The 21,334-nt window shown below is 38.0% G+C and overlaps 1 protein-coding gene and 1 pseudogene across 2 annotated transcripts in view; both read left to right on the plus strand.

Moving 5' to 3' along the window:
- Positions 1–17,449: 17,449 nt before the first annotated feature.
- LOC124555647 lies at positions 17,450–17,567 on the plus strand (annotated as a pseudogene).
- Positions 17,568–19,666: 2,099 nt separating this feature from the next.
- LOC124618471 (U4/U6.U5 tri-snRNP-associated protein 2) overlaps positions 19,667–21,334 on the plus strand; it is a 60,788-nt gene continuing 59,120 nt past the window's right edge. For both annotated transcript variants that reach the window (XM_047145351.1, XM_047145352.1), the window contains exon 1: positions 19,667–19,907. In XM_047145351.1, coding sequence (XP_047001307.1) covers positions 19,718–19,907 — 190 coding nt within the window. In that variant the 5' untranslated portion in view covers positions 19,667–19,717. The remainder of the gene's footprint in view (positions 19,908–21,334) is intronic.

Consider the following 21,334-nt stretch of genomic DNA (forward strand, 5'->3'; position numbering starts at 1 on the left):
TTGTGCAGGCCGCCTGTACTGAAGTGGGCGTTGCCAACATCAGCCCTAGTGTCCTCGTAAATCAGATCTAATGAGTCTAACACAGATAGGAAGGTGTCCGTATCGTCCTCAGACACGTTTACTAACTGTTCTCTGATTACAATCGGTAGCTTAGTTTTTAGAATCATAATAACGTCTTTGGCGGTGATCGGCGAATCCCAGAACTTGATTTTATCTAAATACTTTTCAAAATATCTTCTCAGACTACCGCGCTTACTGTTAAACACTTCGGTGTTGTAAACTTCTTTTCTCAGGCGCGGCTGCACACCAGAACTACAGAATTTAGCTAAAAACATCTGTTCAAACTCTTTGTAACTTTTACAAGAGTCGACCATTTCGGTTCGCCATAGGCCAGCATCGCCTACGATAAATCCAGTAACGAACTGAATTCGCTGGCGGTCACTCCGGCTATTCGGAAAAATTCCTGAAAAATTTCGGAGGAATACTATAGGATGAATTTCTCTTTTCTGTGGGTGAAAGGTCGGAAAAACACGATGTTTGATCACGCTTTCCTCCTGCATCAAACTGACAAAAGTGGGTGGACTGGTACTCTGGTTAAATTGTAATTCTATAGAACTATGAGTTTGAGTATTATGAAGTAGTGAACGGTAATATACCTGCTGTTGTTCATTACATCGTGGTGAATTATTCCACTCTCCTGACACGGGATGTGGGGAATTTTCAACTCGACATTTTAGTGTACGAACTTCATCAACTATCTGTTGACGCCATTCAGGTAAATCTTGAGCTAACGTTCGTCTTATCTGGCCTAATTCTGAAATGACCATCTCTCCTGTTTTTCCAGGGGCTGCCAATATTTCAAAGGTTACATTTTTGACAGTTTCCCTGATTTCGTTCTTGATCTTGTTTTCTATGAATCCGTCTTTGTTTTTAATCCACTCTTGGTAGTGGTCGGACAATGCTTCAGCCTGTGCCTTAACAGTATTCTTTATTTGATCCTCTACATTAAGAGTCTCAATCTGCTTGGAAAGATCATCAACAACATTCTCGATCGTGTCTACTGCGGTTTTAACTCCCTTGACCTCATCAGAGATTGCATTATAATCTTCTTTTAAGGTCGCAGCTTGTTGTTGATATTCCATCACTTTTGAATTTATCCCTCCCTTGGCTGCTTCGATTTTTTCATCTAACCATTTTGAAATATCCTCTATTTTTGACTCTACTTGTGTGCTAATTTCTAAGCTCATGGTTGTGATCTGACTACTGATTTGGTTTTGGACATTACCCAACAGGGTATTTAAATCAGCTGTTATGTCTGCCTTTAGTTCGGCCTTTACCGAATTTAACCGTGTATTTAGGTCATTTATCTCCATTTGCAGATCTGTTTTTACTGAATTTATGTCTGTTTTTATTGACTTTATGTCTGCTTTTACTGACTTTATGTCTGCTTTTACTGAATTTATGTCTGCTTTTACTGAATTACACAGATTTGTAAGGACCTGATCTTTATTATGCTGTCTTTCAGCCTTCTCCTTTTCTTCGTGGGCCTTTCCATCTAATTCTTCCTGCTTTTCACGTTCTTTTCTTTGCGCTTCTCTCTGTCTTTGACTTTCGAGCTTGCGTTCCATTATTGCTTCGATCATTACGGCCAAGACGTTTTTTTCAAAAGCGGGAATAGTTTGCACACTAGGATCGGCTTCTAAAACTTCAGTCGAGGCTGCTTCTGCCTCCACTCGTGTACCTATCGTGTGTGATCATAATGGATAGTGAGGTCCATTCGCATCACCACTGTCATCTGCTTTTGTCTGTGTCTGCTGTTTACCGTCAGCCATATTCATGGATTATTTGTCAAATGTCAAAACGCTACAAATATTGTTTGTCACTGCTGTCAGTCGTTTGTCTGTGACGTAGTGCTATGGCTTACTGGGACCTAAGATGAAATTTTAACTCTGGGTAACAACTGACATTCACGTACGCCAAGAAGACAAGACTATTTACAAACAATTGAATACCACACGTTTTACCAGGTTTGAGCGTAATTATTCGCCATATTGTAAAAATTTTGATGCACTGACAATAATAGTACACTTGCACTGAACTTAACTACATAAGAATGGACTATGGACAAATTGAAATAAAGCTGATCAACTCGAAAGATGCAATGTAATTATGAAAGCTTCACTACTGTGTATGAAAATTTCACTTACTATGGCTGTCTTGATGGTGATACGGCTGGATACTCGCGTTTTTTGGTAATTTCATCAATCGTTCTTTTGAATTAATTAAAAGGTTTTCCCACTTCTCTTTCTCGGTTGAATTGCATCCACATGAAAAATTGAAACAATTACTAGATCAAGCAATGAAAAATTTTTAAACACATACATGAAATGATTTTTGATCAAGTCCCTGTTTGGACGCCAAGTGTAGCGCAGCTCTTGGGCAGCAAAAAGAAAAAGAATTGTTATTTTATATTTTTCTGAAAAAATGTCGAAAAAGTGAATATTTTGGTGTGCCACTTGGCAACAGAATCAGGGATTGATTACTCTATTATAATAACATATGTTGAGCATTAAGTACCTGAATAAGAGAAACATAACATTTCTGTGCATTTTTATATTCGCAAAGTAGTCATACCCGGAGCAACACTAAGGGACCAGAAGATTTATAGACTTTAAAAGAAATGCAACACTACACAATTAAAATAAGTTGGTTCAGAAATAATAGGAAAATGATAATGTTCCTTCTGCCTCATACTGTATTCGGCCCATCAGCGTGATCGTAATTTCTGGTGATGAACTAACACAAAATAATTATCAATTAACTAAATGAGGAGATGGAAATCATCAAGGTTAATTTACTTAAATAGGCACACTTATCTTTAACACACTTTTTTTTAATGCTACACACCTTTTCATATTAAATTTCAATAGATGACCATTGTGGTTACATACTTTATACATAACAGTGAAAATGTGCTCTTGATGCTGTCTGTTCGTAATCAGTTACAAGAAACTACATGTTTTCTGATTGGAAAAAAAACAATTAGCATATTCAGTCAATATTTTCACATGAAATATAAAATACCATTGCAGAATGCAGCACGTCCTCGTCCGCCTTTCATGGAATACAAACAGAAAAAGGTGAGGCGCCAATTGCTTCATTTGTCTTGAAACAACAGAATTCTTTTTATATCATTAATCGATACATGTACATAGAGATTTACAGGCATCGCTCAAGAATGGCAAAGATAAAGAGTAATAGATTCTGTCGCTGCTATGCGATGGTTCATTTCTTTTACTTTACAATTGTTCAATATCTTTCAGCCATTAGACATGTACTATTGAGCGTATATTAATGTTTGTGAGGTGAAAATTACTAATATTACAATAGTAAGAAAGGTCAGTCTTGAAGTTCGTGTGGACGAGTGAAAAAACACAATGGCTTATTCAGTGAGTGGAGTGTTTTCCCGTGTTTTGGGACACACAACATACGGACTTTAAAAATCTGTTAAAAAATAAAACGCATTGGAAATTATTGCGCCAGAATTCGACACTACAGCGCCAGAAATACGGGAAAAAATCCACAATTTGCGCATGCAGTATGATCAAGAACTAAATAAATCGCAGAAAAGAGAAAGTGGACAAAGTTAAGAACGACTTATATAAAAGTAAATGGGAATTCTTTGATTCCATGAAATTACATTTCGTTCCTACACACCAAAAGAAACCGGTGATGATATGGTAAGTGAAACAATTTTAATGTTCTGCATATAGTATTTATTAATTTTATTGTAGATGTATTTATGTTTACTCTTTCATCAGAAATCAATTGAAATTTAAAGGCATCTGTATTGCCAGGCTTCTTCCCCTACTGGTGAAAATAGTTTGTGAATTCATTTCTGACTTCCTTGACTATCTGTGACCAATTAGGTATGTTTATTGGTTCCAGCAGTATATTCGTTTCTCTCCTTATGTCTTTGCACCATTCTCCTTGCGTCTGTAAATTTTGAGAATCAAATGTGCAAGGTGGGGCATAAACGGAATTTCTATATCTTCTGTGAGTAAGGAGTTCTGAAGAGCACAAATCGCAGAAAAGATTTCTCTGGGTTTTTAGAAGAATTTGCGTTCGTAATACTCGAAAACGTGTGTATACAACCCTAGAAAAGTTTTCAGAAACATTTCTTGCGCTAGAGAGTCGATAGTTAAACACATGATTTTCTACTGGTTGGCCTCTAAAAGGGTAGGGCTTCATAATTTAATTTTTTAGAGCAAATGCGTCATCTGCAACAATGACATAAGGTATCTGCATTGTTTTACCAGGTAAATTTCGAGGAATTGGTACATCCAAAGAATCAGACCCAAGACATTCGGACAGTTATTAAAAACTCCACCATCAGATATTTTACCATCACTGCCCACATCTAAGTATATACCTCTGTAGTCAGGTCCAATCAGTGCCAATAGCGCAATACTGTGGTTCCCTCTATAATTAAAGTACAACTGCCTTCTTTCTTGGGAGTCTATATGACTATAACTTTTGGATCCATAGCGCCAATACAGTTTGGAAAATCGCATCTATTCTCAAAAACAGTAGCGATTTGTAACCATTCTTCTTCTGTTGAAGGTACCTAAAATTATAAAAAACGAAATGATATCTGAAATTTATCCCTTTGAAGATAAATATTACATTACAATGTTTATTTCAGTGATCAGAAAACGCCAGGGAAGATAATGAGTGTGTGACAGATACAGTCCAGGAAAAAGCACAGGAAAAAAGTGTTTTGAAAAGAAAAAAAAATACTGAGGAAATTTCAGACACTATTCTAAACAAGGCAATAGAAGCAATGCACAAACCTGTTGATGAACATCAGGTGTTTGGAGACGATGTGGCATCGGAATTAAGGTTATTAACACAAATGTCATGTCGTAAAAAATTAAGGAGGATAATGCAAAAGGCAATACTCGAAGTATCTGAGGAAGATGAAACTATAACTAATTCTTGGATGACAGGTGAAAGCAGTTTCATATGCACACGATCAGAGAAAGTAATTATTATTGCTGATACTGCCCTGGTTCATCATCCACTAGGTAACTGTTTCGTAAATTTTCTGCTTAAGCGAATTATTTGTGTGAGTTATGAAATATCAAAATACTATCCTTCAAATATTCTCTTTTCAAACATTCATATAGAGCCACACAGCAGTCCATAACAACGCGAGAGAATGTGCAAATGGGTACTCGGAAAAGATACATCAAAGAGTGAAAACTATAGCCAAAAATTTAAAAACAGTAATTCAGTGAAATAAATATAAATGTACGATTATTGACAGTAAATATTTATTTGACATTATGTGTTTTATTCGCTTACCTGTGAGTAAAAATCAAAGAGTAATTAAAAGACGATCTCTTGGTGATATAGCTTGCTGCATATTTGTATCCTGTTTCGAAATATTTGATTCTACAATTTACAAGAGGTGTCCAAAAGTTGCAAAAGACATTATCAGAATGTTTGTAATCTGAGAAAAGTCTTCTGGTTTCAGTTCGTTCACTAGCGTTTCTTGGAAACTTAAGCATGAACGCCTCTGTATCCATTTCTTTACCCAAACAGTTCTGTTTTTCTTAACTTTTCCTTTTTCATCACGCTTCTTCTTTAACAATAACAATACAACAAAACTGGCGGCTGGTCTGGTTTGTGCACACGACATTGTAATCTACAACTTGCCTGTCTCACAATGCGAACTGTAGTGGATACACTTCCGCAAGTACTTGCAGAAAACTCGTGAAATTAACTTGCCAAAGCGACTTGGAGAAGTCAACTTGCGCAAGTTTTGTACTAATGTAAACATCTCAGCAAGTACTTGCAGAAGTTACTTGCTAGTGGACACGCGCCTTTATAATAAATATTGTTAAAGAGAAAGCAACAGAAGAGTTAGTAAATGATATTTTCCTAGGAATTATTAAATGGTTCTCTGAAAATGGACTCTCACGTTTTGAAAATCACACTACATTCAGTTCTGTAAAACAAATAGAGCAATACCACAATTGATGTAGGACATGAGCAGGAGTCAGTAAGTAGGATAGAATGTTCCGATTCATATTGATGAAAACTTGAACTGGAAGAAGCATATTACTGATCTTCTCAAACAATTAAGTTCAGCTGCTTTTGATCTTTGTGTAATTGTTAACCTTGGAAACAAATGTTTCAGCTGCCTGACATATTTAGCATATTTTCTCTCAATCACGTTGTAGTGAATAATTTTCTGGGGAAACTCATCGCTTAGAAAAAAAGTATTGATTGCACAAAAGCCAGAAGTAAAAATAATATATGGTGTTCACCACCAAGCGTCATGTAGGCACCTCTCCAAGGAGCCAGGCATTTTAGCTGTGCCATCATAGTACATATTTTCCGTAATGAAATCCATCATAAAAAAATCGAAAAACGACTTGTTAAAGCTATCAGTGGCTCAAAAAGGAGTTCAGTACTTGCTTCGCTACTTGTCAGATATTTCATGTTATTGGGCAAATGACCAAATATTTTTATTGCTGCAAAGCTCCTTGAACATCAAGCTATTTTCAGCCTTTGTGCCATATTGAAGGTAACTTAAATTGGAATACCTTATATTGCACTTGTGTGGAGTACAATTTTTCTGAAATTGGTGGCCAACCACTGTGGCCGAGCGGTTCTAGGGGCTTCAGTCCGCAACTGTGCTGCTGCTATGGTCGCAGGTTCGAATCCTGCCTCGGGCATGGCTGTGTGTGCAGTCCTTAGGTTAGTTAGGTTTAAGTAGTTCTGAGTCTAGAGGACTGATGACCTCAGATGTTAAGTCCCATAGTGCTTAGAGTCATTTGAAACATTTGAATTCGAAATTGATGATTTATTATGATTGGTTAATGTAACAAAAAGTTTTATAGCGCACTAATGTCCCTAGTTCACTCTGCCAAATCTATAGCAGGAAAGATTGTTCACTCCCACTGAAACAAAGCTTTCCGTCTATTAGTGAATGCTTTGGAGTGGTAAAATTGTCCACCACCGAGCATTATTTCCACAAACATGTAGATTATTTGTATTTACTCAACTAAATTTAACACAGTAAAATTAATAGGCAAGTCGGATTTTTTTTTGAAGAAAACTATAGCAGATAGGTGTCGTATTTCTCAGTTATTAGTATCAGCCACATAACCACATCTCATAAAGTAATTATCTCTGTTTATAACAGACAAACAGATTGCTGACTCATACGTTTGTTGTCATTGGTAGTAAAATATAACTACTTTGAGTTTAATGGCAAACTGTATAAACAACTTGATGGCCTAGCAATGGGTAATCCGCTAGCGGGAATTTTAGCTGGCATTTTCATCAATTCGCTCGAAGACAAATTCTTCAGTAGGTATGACTCTACAGAATTAGGTATTTTATCCTATTCGTGATATGTAGATGACATTTTGATTATATACAATGGCACTAATGAAGGAGTAGATCAACTGTTCAGTTTGTTCAATAACTTCCACGAAAAAATTAGTTTCACATGTGAGTTACAAAATGAACACCGCGAATTAAATTTCCTAGATTTGAAGTTGTTGATAATAGATAATAAAAACACTCTCAATCTCATAAGAAAGCTTCCTTTCATTCAGCAATTCACCGTGCCATGGTTACTCCCTTATCACCAGAAAAACTGCAGAAAGAAATTTAATAATGGATATGAAGCCTCACTAGTGGAAAACATCCTTAAAGAAAAAACTAAAGAAAGAGTCACCACTTTAGGTACTGGTCAAACTAATAATAATGATAAAAAGTACATCTCAATACCCTTTTTAGGTAACAAATCATCTAGGATTCAGCGTCTGTTAACTAAAAAATACGGCTGCAAAGTTGCTTTGTCCACACATAATAATTTACAAAAAAATTTAATTCATACTCTAAAAGCGTCAAACGAACTTTTACGTGGCTCAGGGGTATATAAAATTTCCTGTAATACATGTCCAGCATTTTATATTGAACAGACAGGCAGAGCTTTCAACGTATGATACAAAGAACATCTTTTAGGCAAAAAAGGCACTTACGTGCACAATTCAACATTTGCAGAACATCTTTTCATAACAGGGCATAACCCCAAAGAATTAAACGAAATGACAATTCTGCATAAAGAAAAGAAAGGGAGAAAACTTTGTGTGTTGGAAAAACTTGAAATTTTCAGGCACACACCAAATAAAGATGACATCATGAATGAACAAGTACAGTTGAAAAATATAAATTTCATTAATACTTTTAAACCAATGCTCTAATTTTTATGATACTTATAATCCAGGTTCTGTCCTCCTTTTCAGAAACATTATTTTACCTCCGTTAAGTTACGCTCATTACTAACACATCAGATGACCTCTGTGCCCTAGTTATGCAAGCTTTCTTTTCAAATTTTGTGTCATATAATGAACTGATGTTCTTCATTACGTAATTCCAGTCGTATTTAACTCTGGTTCTACCTGTGCTACGTAAAACGTAGCGAACTTTGTTCTATTTAATCCCTTTTAAGCTCATTTATAAATGTTATTCAATAATTTGTAAAATTAATTTTTGTTAAAACCAATATTGGCTATACGTATGATTTACTTCAGAAAATGTGTAATATTCAAAATTATTTTGCTCATGTTACTAGTGGCCCCCTTGTGGCGCGCCCTACATTACATTTACTTGGCAGCGGTGTTACTTATGTTTTAATGTTGGACTTTTTGAAGACGATTATGTCTTATACTTTAATGTAAGACTTGAGCAACTCAGCTCTTAAATCACTGTACATCTTTGACTATATGTTCTTCATGTAAGTACTATTTGTTTTACACTCGTTTACATTAATGTAAACTTTTATTAGATAAGATATTTAATCTGACATATTCATTTTAGGTAATTACCTTACCTTCTGATGAAGTCACCCTTAAGGCGACGAAACCTGGTCAAGATATATAGAAAATCTATGCAACCAGTTGGCTGATTTTTACATATTTTTCAAATCTGTGTATCAGTTGCTGCAGACGTCAGCCATGTTCAAAGTTGTAATTATCTCTGTATTACAAGAACATAGGTATTTTTCATTCATTTAACAGGAATCTTTAGTTACTGAATTATGTTTTTAAATTTCTGTTGAATTGTCCCAGGTCATTCTTTTCTTTCTTCTGTCCATTGGACACTTCATTGGTATTGGCTAGGGGACAGCCAGCGCAATTATTAAAAGAATGTGTATGACATTGGACAACATGAACAAGAACACAATTGTTTTAGTTACTTAACTTGTCTGATGTAAATAGAACAAAATAAAATAAACACTCCTACACCGATTAATATACTTTTATTCTGAAATTATTGGTTTTAATTTTTATTTTCTGGTCCTAATTTAGAGATTTGTGATCCTTTTTTAACCAATACAGTTCATTCTCCCTTCTCTGGCTCTTGTCAAGATACTTTTGAAGTGCCACCGCCAGTAACTCTGCTAGTCTTTTCACATTTGAGAGCAGGTATTATTAACTGAAAAACAAAACTCGTAGATCTTAGGTGAGAAGACAAGAAAAGAAGGAAGAACTCCATGCAGATGTCATGCCTCTGGTTACTTTGTCTTCCACTTCCAGATTACATACAGCTGCTAGAGATTATTGCACAAGCCAAAATTATCAATGAAATAGTTAGTATTCCTCAAACACCTAGCGTGAGATACAACAACAGCCTACAGTTTGATATGTGCCATAGATACACTTCTACCCCAGGATTATAAAACAAAATTATGGTTACCTATTGTAAATCCTGGCATCTTATTCTTCATATATAGTCAATATACTTAATAATCACCATATGATAGTAACAGAATTTATGTGTGCCCAAGAACTGCAAAAGTAGATGCACAAATAGTGTTCAGTAATGCAGTAAGTGTATATTCTGTAGTACACCCATTGCTGCTGTAATGAATTAATCATTCTAAGACGTAAATACAACAGCAAGCTGGCCAGTAACACTTCTCAGAATTTTCAGTCAATTCAATCTCCATTTTGTCTGTATTGTCACAGTTTGTTGGAGGGACTAAAAAGACTAACTATTTCACAAAGCAGATCACATTTAATAGTTGCTTCTATTTATGTCCCTACTTATAATTCACCATCTTTCATACAGCTTCATTTGCCACCTTACTATCATGTGAAGAAATGTTGCATCTGAATCGAAATGACTGTGGAATCCTTCTGTTGACAACTTTATCAAATTGTGTATTTTGTTGTCCTCAATTTGGAACTTACATTACACATCTGTAACCTCTGCTACCTTTCTGTGCATAATTTTTGCGTGTTTCCTTCTTTAAAATAATAATAATCATGCATATTTTGTAGTTGCTCTGCCGATCAATGTGAAGTTGTTCCTGAATAGAAACTGTTACATATTTTTTCCTATACTTTATTTGGAAATATAGAAAGATCTCTTATTGGTAAAATAACAAGTACCTGATCATTTAACTAATTTCAAGATAGCTCGTTATACATATAAGTATCCTACCATTTAAGTTAAATGTTTTGCACTTATGTTTTCATTGAATGAAACTCGAGCAGTTTTTGTGTTTTCTACTACACTCCAACTCATTTGCAGTGTCTAACAGCCTCAAAGTATCCTCAAGCAAAAACTTTTGCTTTCTATCACTAATATTTGACATGCTATATCTGCAGATGACGACTAAATAAATATGAAGTGTCGTACTCGAAAATACCCAGAGTACTCTTCAGTTGTTTCCTACTTAACTGGACATGTAGGCTGTTCTGGGAATAACTTACTGAGGAATAAAATGGCTACATGCAACTCGCACTCCAAGTTACCTGTGTTTAGCGTATTCCTCGGTTAACTAGCCCTGGATTTATCCTGAGATTGTACAACTGGGCCATAGTCAGAACAGATTCAGAAAATTTCATTCTTGTAAAATACAATTGATTTTCCATTCACTCAAAGTAATGAGTACTATCGACAGTGAATGTCAAATTGAATCTATATCTCTAGATCTCTGGAAGGCTCATAATTGCGTACCTGTGGAGGACTGTATCAGATGTTGTCAATGGGTTTGTGATTTCCTGTCAGAAAGTACACAATCTGTAGTAATTGACAGGATGTGGTCGAACGAAGAAAAAGTGATATCGAGATTCCCAAGGGAAGTGTTGCAGGCGCCCTGCTGTTTGTAACCTATTGAAATTATTTGCAGACAATTTGAACAGTCCTAAGCAATTGTTTGCAAACGATGGTGTCATTTACTGCCCAATAAAGTCACCAGTACATCATAAATAATACAAAATGGTTTAGACAAGATGTCTAATGGTGGGACAATAAAAAGTGAGAGTTCCTCCACAAGACTACTAAAAAGAATCAGGTAAAATTTCGGTTACACGATAAATAATACAAATTCAGAGTTTGTAAATTCAGCTAAATACCTAGGGACTACAATTACGAACAACTTAAGTTGTAACCATCATATACACAATGTTGTGGGGGAAGATAATCAAAGAGTGCATTTTATTGGCAGAAGACTTAGAAGATGCAACAAATCTGTTAATGAGACGGACTATATTACGCTTGTCCATCCGCTGCTAGAGATTTGTTGCATGGCATGGAATCCTTATAGATGGAATAGACGGAAAATTTCGAGGAGAGATGGAAATTGTGAAAACAAATGAGTTATTCGTCATTTTAAAATTCACTAAATTGCAATCACCAATATTTTCTTTTAAATGCAAAATTTTTTTGAGAAATGACCATAATAGTAAAATAGGACAAATCAGAGATCGTATAGAAAGGTTTAGGTGTTCATTTTTCCCACATGCTATTTGAGAGTGAAAGGGTCAATAAATAGCCTAAAATGAGTTCGGTGAACATTCTGGCAAGTACTTAATTATGGATGGTGATGTGATGCAGATGTAAATGTTGTTCTAGATGTGCATACTTATAGTATGCAAACTGACCAATTTATCTTGCACCAAATATTTAGTCCGAAAAATCACTATCAATCCAATTTGAATTCATCTTTACATTTCATGGTCACTCAATCTTGTGTATTTTGTGCTTTGCGAAACTATTTGTACTGTGTCTTGTTGATGAGAAATAGAGAAAGCCTGTTTGATCAGAACCAATTTAGAAGCTCTTCACAAATAGATATACAAGTGCTGTTTCAATTGTTAATGGTTCAGCAATTGTAATGGTCATGTCACTGAAGAAATAGAATAATGTGTGCTTTCTGATTTGTTCAGATAGAAGGATAGTTTATACAAATAAACATGGAGCCTTGTGAAGCTGCACAGATACTGGTGCCTCAGTCAGATGATGCTGATATTCTATCTGCATTATTTTGACTTACCTTCTGATTCTTGTAATTTTAATATGACCCACTCTACGTCGCTGCAGAACAGAGACAGGTACCTGAAGCCACAAAATTATTTAGGTTTCACAATACCTGAACAAAGAAGAGGCCTATACTTTGTACTAATAAGAACATAAGCTGATGAAGCAATTTTCATTAAATAACGTGAAAATGTCAGCTTTACTGAAGAAGGGAAACGCAAATGTTTTTTAACATTGGTGCTAAAAGAAAACTAAATGGATAAGTTTTAAGGACCTTGCCATATGACTATTTTTGATGTATTTGTAGTTTTTGGATAACAGTTTTTCTGTCATTTAACTTCTCAGTAACTTAGTATACAAACTTTATCAAGAATATGTGTTCTGACGTTTGCCTTGGCCATTATCACACCTTATCTTCGGTGATTTCTTGATTCTGATACTTTATTCCGACCTTTTTATATCATGGATGATATCCCATTATCTCGATTTCACCTGTTGGGGATGGGCTAATCAAAATGACATTGAGTTGACATTCAGTCTAGCGCAAATACACATCATTTGATAGTGATGTTGCTTACTCTTTCATTCCATTGAGTCTAGTGTGAATCAGCCTTTACTCTGTCAAAAGCATTACTTTTTCTGTCAAAAGTCGTTTTAACCCTGTAGTTATCCATTTTTATATGAATGTTTAATATGTTTCCGTTCAGTTGATGAGCAAAGATGTTTTCAAATAATGCTGTGAATTCATCAAAGGATAGGCCAATTTTTATGCCAACATTTGGCTCACTATAAATTTCATTCCATGTCAAGTCTTTTATGCTTTTCTTAAACATCTGTGTCTTAGAGCCATTAATTATTCTGATTTCCACTGAAAGGAATTTATACTGTAAGGCACTACCTTATTTATCCATACTAACTGTTTCCCATTATCAGAAAGAGCATTTGTGACCGGATATAGATTTTTTTCTTGGTCTAAGTGTCACCAAAGAAAATATTGTCAATCAGAGTTCTACTATCTTCATCCATCCTAGTTAGAAAGTCAGTTATTGAGATCAAATTGTAGGATCGAAATAAATTTTTCAGACCATTTTTCCTATCAGAATCCTTCAGGAAATCTTTATTGAAATCACTGCAATCTCTTTACTGGTTGTTGTTATCTGATAGAAAGCATGGCAAGGAATCCATATGCTTCATAAAGAAGTTGATCCTCAAGATAAAGGACATGATTACAACGAATAATCGCACAATCTGACACTCTGTAGAACAACCTCTACTAATGCTGTGAGAATACACAAACAAACATCTGAACATAGTAAAGTCATCAGACCAACTACCTGTCTAGGAGTCTGTTGCACTGGAGCCAAGTCCACTGCCAGCATTCTTAGTTCACAAAGCAATGTTCCCACAGTCTCCCCCCTCCTCCTCCTCCTTCCATTGTTGAGTATTGTGAGGGAGGTTGCATGGAGAGCCAAGGTGGTTATATGATGCAGAAATAGGTTGTGCTCCTGGGTGCATGTCATCTGCAGCATTGAAGACATCGGGTGGTGAGGTACATGGGATACAGACGAAAATCGTGGAGGTTTCCTAGCATATGGTGCAGCCAGTCATAGCGTGAGTGTGTGGGGGCGTCAGGAGTAGGGGGCGCAGTTGGTGCATTGGGCAGTGCCAATAATGCAGTGGTGCCCAACGAAATGAAGTGTGGTGCATTCCCACGACGACATCGTCGCTGGTGAGAGGGGGAAGTAAGGATGGCTGCGTCAACATAACATGGCAGTGTGACCGATCTTAAGAAGTGTCCCACTACAGAGCCATCTGCAGTTTGGTGGTCTGCCTGTTGCCCTTCGAGGACGAGGTCGTTGTTTTCTAAGTTTGATGGTGAGATCCTCAGAAATGAAGTCATTGACATCTACACGGAATTCTAAAGAAGTCTAGCACTGATAGTGTGAGGGTCACTGGGCATCAAATGGCATATGTCATCATCTGGTGAAGTATCATTTAATGTCCTTGCAGGTTTGGGCTGGGTTGTTTTGTGGGAGGAAACCAATCAGTGAGGTCACTGGTCTCATTGGATTAGGCAAGGATGGGACCAGCTGTGATTGATGGAGCAGCTGAATCTTGATTTCCAAGTTTCAACTATTGCTTTGGTGGTGGCTTTGGCTGTAATTTCTTTAAGTGGTGTTGCCTCAACCCATCATGTGACAAGATCGATAGTCGATAGGATATAGTGATAGCCATCGATCGATATGAATGAGCTGGAAGTGTCCTTTTGGTATAATGAACTGGCTTAGTGGTTATTATGCATGGCACAAAAATGTACTTTTTTCATATAGTATACATGAGTGAGGTCAAAGGGTGTGATTTTTTTTATGTTAGGCCAAATGAACTTGTCTGTCACTAGACGAGTGATAGAGTGAATGTTGGGGTGTGTCACAGTGTAAAGCTGTTCAAAGATTGTTCGATAGAAGTGTTGAGGTATGAGTGGATGTATCCTATTTTGAGAAGTGCCACATAGTATGAGGTGGGTCACGCCTGGGATTTTTAGCTTTCGTGTCTGGATCATGAGTGAGGGCTCGTGACTGTTGGCGTTTTTTTGCACCTCAGTGAACTGATTATAATAGATGGTAGATGAGAAGGTGTTGTTGCCTGAGAAATTGTCCGCTACAACATTCTCTGTGTTTCTGAAGTTGTAGACTTCCTTGGTAGACTGGGTTACATAGTCCAAATATTGATACTGTTGAGAGCAGGGCGCTTTGATTGGGTTGAGAGTAGAATCTGTGAGGGGGGAAATCATTGTAAATAATCAGATTACGTCATACTGCCTCACAGAGCAGCAAGAGTGAGCTGTTATATATAGACGACGTACTGTGGGATGGAGTGAATTAGTGAGAGAACAAATGGAGTGAATGTGGGATGCCCTTTGCCTCTCGTTGTAACACAGCTCCGATAGCAGAGCCGCTCGTTTCTCGTGTTATGACGAGCTGTGTATCAATGATTGAGTGTGCCAGGGTGATGCTCTGGTGAGGTAGTCTTTGTTGTGTTGAACTCACGCCCGCATATGGTTCATCTACATAATTTTGTGCTTGCCAGTAGTATGTTTCGCCGGCCAGGGCTTGTGTTAAAGGTGCTTGCAAAGATGCTGCTTCTGGATGATGTCTTCTGTAAAAATTTATCGCGTCTAGGAATGTGCATAATTCTTGGAAGTCTTGTGGTGGAGGCAATAGTTGAACAATTTCGACATATTTTGGTGTGGGCCTGATTCCTGATCAATTTACAATACGTCAGGTTGTCGAAAACGTCTTTGAGGTGTTTCATGTGAAATACCTCATCAGATGAGAAAATTATGATGTCATCCAGGTAAGCATAAGAAAATGATGACTTGAAGAGTAACTCACTGATAAAGCGTTTTTGTGCTTGTGCTGTGTATTAAGTCCATACAACATAAACACAAATTTGAATAGAGCAAACAGAATCATTACGGCTGTTTTGGGAATGTCATCTGGGCACACAGATATTTGTAATTACTCCACTTTACAATCGACGATACTAAAAATGGAGGCGTTTGCCAGATAATGGGTGAAGTTCTGTATGTTTGTAATTACATAGTTGTCCACGATAGTAAGATTCTATAAACGCCACACAATCTGACATATCCACCTACCTTGGTGAACAATTTTCTGGGTGAAGCCCAGGAAATGTCAGAGGGGCAGATTATGTCTTGTTGTAAGAGTTTGTCCACTGACATATTGGCAATCTGTAGTAGGTCTAGCTGTAGTCGACGTGACTTGTGACGCACCAGGGTGCCAGATGTGGAGATGATTTTATGGACTGTTTCATTCTTAATGGCGCACTCTCTGAAAAGTATCTGCAGAGAGTCACTCGAAAACTAAGAGAAGGATGTGCGGGCAGATGATACCATACTATCCATTGAAGTACTTGGTGGGAGTAATGTGATGGCTATCTATGTGCGTTGCAATAGAGGAGACAAGTCGGCGTGTTGTAAGTCTGTTGGCAAGGAGAAGGTGATGAGTGATAGAGGCTGGCATAGTCGATTGATGTACTGCCATGTCTCCAGGAGTTCATGTTCGATGTCTTGAACCTTGCCTCTCATGGTGTTGTTTTTGTGGCGTAAATGAATGTTCACTTCACACATGTTAGAATAAAATTGTTCGTGTTGCAACTGATTGATTGTGCAGAGGCACTCCTGAAGGAGCTGATGCCCATCGGATTTGTCTGTGGCTGATGGGGGTCAGGGTGCTTGGGTGTTGTGTCATTATGCTGAGCTGTTGAAAGGGTGTGACCACAGACCCCGGTGGTGGGGCGTCTACTGGTTGTATATATCAGGTCTGGGACCAAGTTGAAGTGTCAGAGAAAGTGTCACCAATAACAGGTTCTTTCAGATCTGCAACAATAAATATCTAGGTCAATTGTTCAGTGAGACTGACATCGACTGTATATATCAGTGAGCTATGGACTCGATTTGTCAAAATTTTCGCCACACAGAGATGGACAGGAATGAGGACGGGTGTTGGACTTAGTGAAGAGGATGGTGAAGCAGTGACACAGTGACCTTGCAGCCTGTGTTGATAAGGTATAGTCATCTGGTGGTGTATTGACACCCATAAAGTCTGTTATCATGAAGTAAGCACAATAGATGCAATCTGTCATTGTCTCTGTGAGTGTCTAGGCGGCTTAAAATCCAGCACAGTCTGGTGCGCTTCCAGTGAACTGTGGATTTCATTTGGGAAATCACAAGGTGGTAAGCAGTTGTGAGTGGTGGCAGCATTTGTTGCATAATATCCACTGAAGCGGTTCTGCTCAGGAGCAGTTCATTCAGCCGTGTGTTGTGATTGTGTGGATGCAAGTTGGTTGTCAGTCTTCTGCAGAAATGTGGTTCAGGGAGTTTAGTGGCATGTCGCAGCTATGTGGGTGCAATGCGGTTGGCTGTGTTCTATATATGCATGGCATGAATGCAGTGTAGGTGACAGATTTGGGGCGGGGGGGGGGGGGGTGTTTACTGGTGTCATGTGAAGGTCATCACTCTGATCAGAAGGGGTTGTGTCAGAGTGGGATGAAATGAGCTAGGCTTAGTTTTCTGTGGGGCAACGGCCTTGCCACAGTGGATACACCGGTTCCCGTGAGATCACCGAAGTTAAGCGCTGTCGGGCATGGTCGGCACTTGGATGGGTGACCATCCAGGCCGTCATACGCTGTTGTCATTTTTTGGGGTGCGCTCAACCTTGTGATGCCAATTGAGGAGCTACTCGACCGAATAGTAGCGGCTTCGGTCAAGAATACCATCATAACGACCGGGAGAGTGGTGTGCTGACTCCAAGCCCCTCCTATCCGCATCCTCCACTGAGGATGACACGGCGGTCTGACGGTCCCGGTAGGCCACTCGTGGCCTGAAGACGGAGTGCATTTTTTACTTTTCTGTGAATACCTAAGGTTATTGTAGGGCTCTGTGTTCCATAACAGGGTGTCTGAATAATGACTCCATCCTAAAAAAGGTACCCCTCTGACACCAGTAACGACAGGGATCTTGCTTTGCGTGATGGTGGCTCCTCATACATTTTCTGCAAGAAGCTCAGCCAGTTTTTCTTTCCTCTTTTTATGCCATTATGTTTAGTATATCCACAAATCTGAAATTGTAGCAACAGGCACAGGACTCATGTGAGATTTCATTTCAGTTACCAGCAGCCTGCTAAACTCAGTGATAACGTGGTTAACAGAAGTGTTAAGCCAGGGGTTGTCGTGATACTGCAAAACCTTCACTAGACTCACACTTCAGTGTGCAGTTGCTACTCTTATTCCATACAGGTCACCCCGTATGCTGTAATTTCTGCCCTCAGTAAGGCTGTTTCTTGCTCTGCCTACTATAATCACCTAATCCTGTTTGTCGAAATCCTTACACATTTTCCTTTATCCTCTGTCATGTAGCTAAATGTAAGGCTCGTACTCGACCTGGTATCCTATTACTAATTTATCCTACACCCCTCACATTGCTACTACCTAGCAGCAAGATCTCTTTTGTTACCGATTTATACTTAGTTTCTTTGCTAGCAGTCTGCTGCTCCATATTGTGACCTGCTGGTGCATGAGGCTCTTCCCCACCTACATCACACAACAAGTCAACTTTATTAAACACTGGTAGCTCAAATGTTTTACTTTTGCCTTTATCCACTTCTCACTGTCTTTTCCCCCTTCATTGTATCTGTTTCAAATTTCACAAACTGTAAACTAATTCAGCCTCAAGAACAACATTAGTCTCTTCCTGTTCAGCAATGCTCTTGGCTCTTTTTGCAGAACCTACACTTCTGTGGTAGAGCTTCAGCTATTACCTCAATCAGTTTCTCACTACAGTCGCCCCAGTTGAGCTCCGACGCAGAAGCTTCGCATATTCGCATACCATTCGGACTACCCTATGGCAACGTCCGCACTTATTGCGCATTGTAACACAAATTTAATACTGAAAAAGAAGTTGGGCTGTATTGTCTCTATGCAACTTCTTTATACTTCTAGTAATGTCCATGTGAATTTCATAGCTAATCTTAAATTCATTCTTATTATTAACCATGAGTACCATTGGAGAGTAAATGTATTGGCGTGTAGGAGAGTAAGAACTTACAATGACTTATGAGGCTTTTGCAATATACTTGTTTATCAGATTCCAGGAATTTTCTTACTGCAAGCTTTTGTAGGATAAATGCCTATTTTACCTACGCTGTGTTGCCCCACAAGGCAAATCAATGTACCGAGAAAAATTCCGAAATACAAAGCAGGCTCACTACAGTGACTTTTTGGTGTGTTATGATAGCAAATAAGAGAACTGAGTATGAGAATCCTATATTCATTCAGTTGCCATATAAGAACTTTATGTACAATACCAACAGTTATTGTCATCAACGATGACTCAATGACTGGTTTACTCTTGTAGAATGATCACTTTCTCAATTAGAATGTGATCGGAGCGGGGGCCACACCCAACACACTTGCGCTGAATCATCTTCCCAAAATCTGCTTATTTTCAATAAAAACAGAATTCATAACAATGCGTGGAACTATTTATGGCAATGAAGCACACCAAAGTTAAGCCATCGATAAGAGTCCTGGATATTTTATTAAAGTTTGTGGTCGCCATGTGTTCAGCAGTATAGATGTATCTATTCGAAACGGAATTTTACATGTCGAAAACAGTATTGGTCAGTAATATGCTGCTAAAATTACCTTGTAATGGCTGAGCAGTCAAAAGAAGTCAATAATAAAATAATAGCAAAAGAATCGAAATTACAATTATCAAGAACAAAACCGTCTTTATGAACTTCTTTGATTAACAGACGCTACCACAAGGAAGCAGAAGGTAATATTTATGTTTTCGAATGTAAACATGGCAGGAGAGTCGGTAGGGAGTGAAGAGAACGATGCTTCTCTTCAAAATGCAAATGTCAGGAAAAACAGAAGAGACTCAGGTAACACTGCTAATGACAAGCCTGGTGCTCCAAAGTCCATTAAAAGGAAGCGTGATTCATTAGAAGTGATCGACGACGATGTGGATATCAGTAAGTCTTTGTTTACATTACAGTAACTGTTCAGTTGCCAGTAGTGATTGCTTGTAAAGTCAAACATGCATAGCTTTCTAGCCATTATTGCGTCTCGAACTCATTACTGTGTATATAGTTACCGATTATTTGCGGTATCATTTCTGAGATCTGTTAATTTTGAACAGGGAGACTGTATGTAACCATAATATTTGTTAGCGACTTCTTCCTCTCTCAGTTAAAAATGTGATCTCAGCTGAGTCACTTTGGTGCGTAAACGTTTTTCAGTACAATCAAGATGTAGGCTCATTCAAACAGAGTAATAAGCCTAGAGTTCATTAAACTAACTTTCTCCTTTATTGACTTTGAACTCCAAATAAGTATTCAGCTGTCAGTGCTTCTAATTAGTAATTTACGTTCTTGTATTACATGATTCTGCATTTGGCTAGGAGCACTATTTTCTCCCATTGTTTACATAGTGAGGAGATACAAGTAGCACCTGTTGTGTGGGTGAAGGGAGACAACGGGTGTGTCTCTCTCATCCTGGGAGTTGAGTGACTCGTTCTTACTTTGTAATCTTCCCCAACGCATCCCTAGCTTCTACCTTACAAAAAATTTGTTACTAGTTCCAAAAGCTATACCAATTTCTTGTACATCCATAAATGTTTATCAGTAACACTAATAATTTCGTTTCCTAAAGGTAACTTATGGAGAACCTGGAGTATTTTGATATGTACCTATAGAATAGGGGGGATTTGTGTTGAGTATAATTTTGTAGGAGATCATATTTTCAGATGTTCACAGTAGGATGTTAAATGTAGAACTGCTATTTTACTCATTTATTTTTATTCATGAAGGACTCTCATGGTGGTATAGGACCTGTCATGCTAATGCAATGCAAATTAATAGTTCAGAATATAGATACGTGCAGAATACATATTCATGTATTACAAGCAAGGTCGGTGGTTGGCCATGACCTTGATTAAGGAAGCATCCCAGAACCTGCCTAGTGATTTAGGAAAACATAAGTGAGGTAGGCCATTCAGAGCAGCTCTTCCTCCTGAATATGAAGCCAGTGTCTGAACAGCTGCACTGCCTCATTCAGTTGTACATTTGCACAATGTTCTTTGATTAGCACACAATTTGCTCCAGTATAAAACACAGTTTTGCTGTTCATCACTGCACACACTATGGGCACACTCTGGTATGTGGGCCATGAAGATGCTGCTATGCCCTTGTGCTGTACGCGGCCTGTTTGGGAAACTGGCTCCACGCCCAGAAACATTTAACTATTCTCCATGTGTGTCTTCCTGTTCTTCCCTATGTCCGACTGAAAAGAACTGAGTCTGCATCCTCTCGATGATATATATGTGAGATGTTAAACCTAGGAGAATAACAAAACATTACAACCATGTACTTCTCTCTCTCTCTCTCTCTCTCTCTCTCTC

Source organism: Schistocerca americana, chromosome 1 (assembly GCF_021461395.2).
Source record: "Schistocerca americana isolate TAMUIC-IGC-003095 chromosome 1, iqSchAmer2.1, whole genome shotgun sequence".
NCBI classification, from domain to species: domain Eukaryota; kingdom Metazoa; phylum Arthropoda; class Insecta; order Orthoptera; family Acrididae; genus Schistocerca; species Schistocerca americana.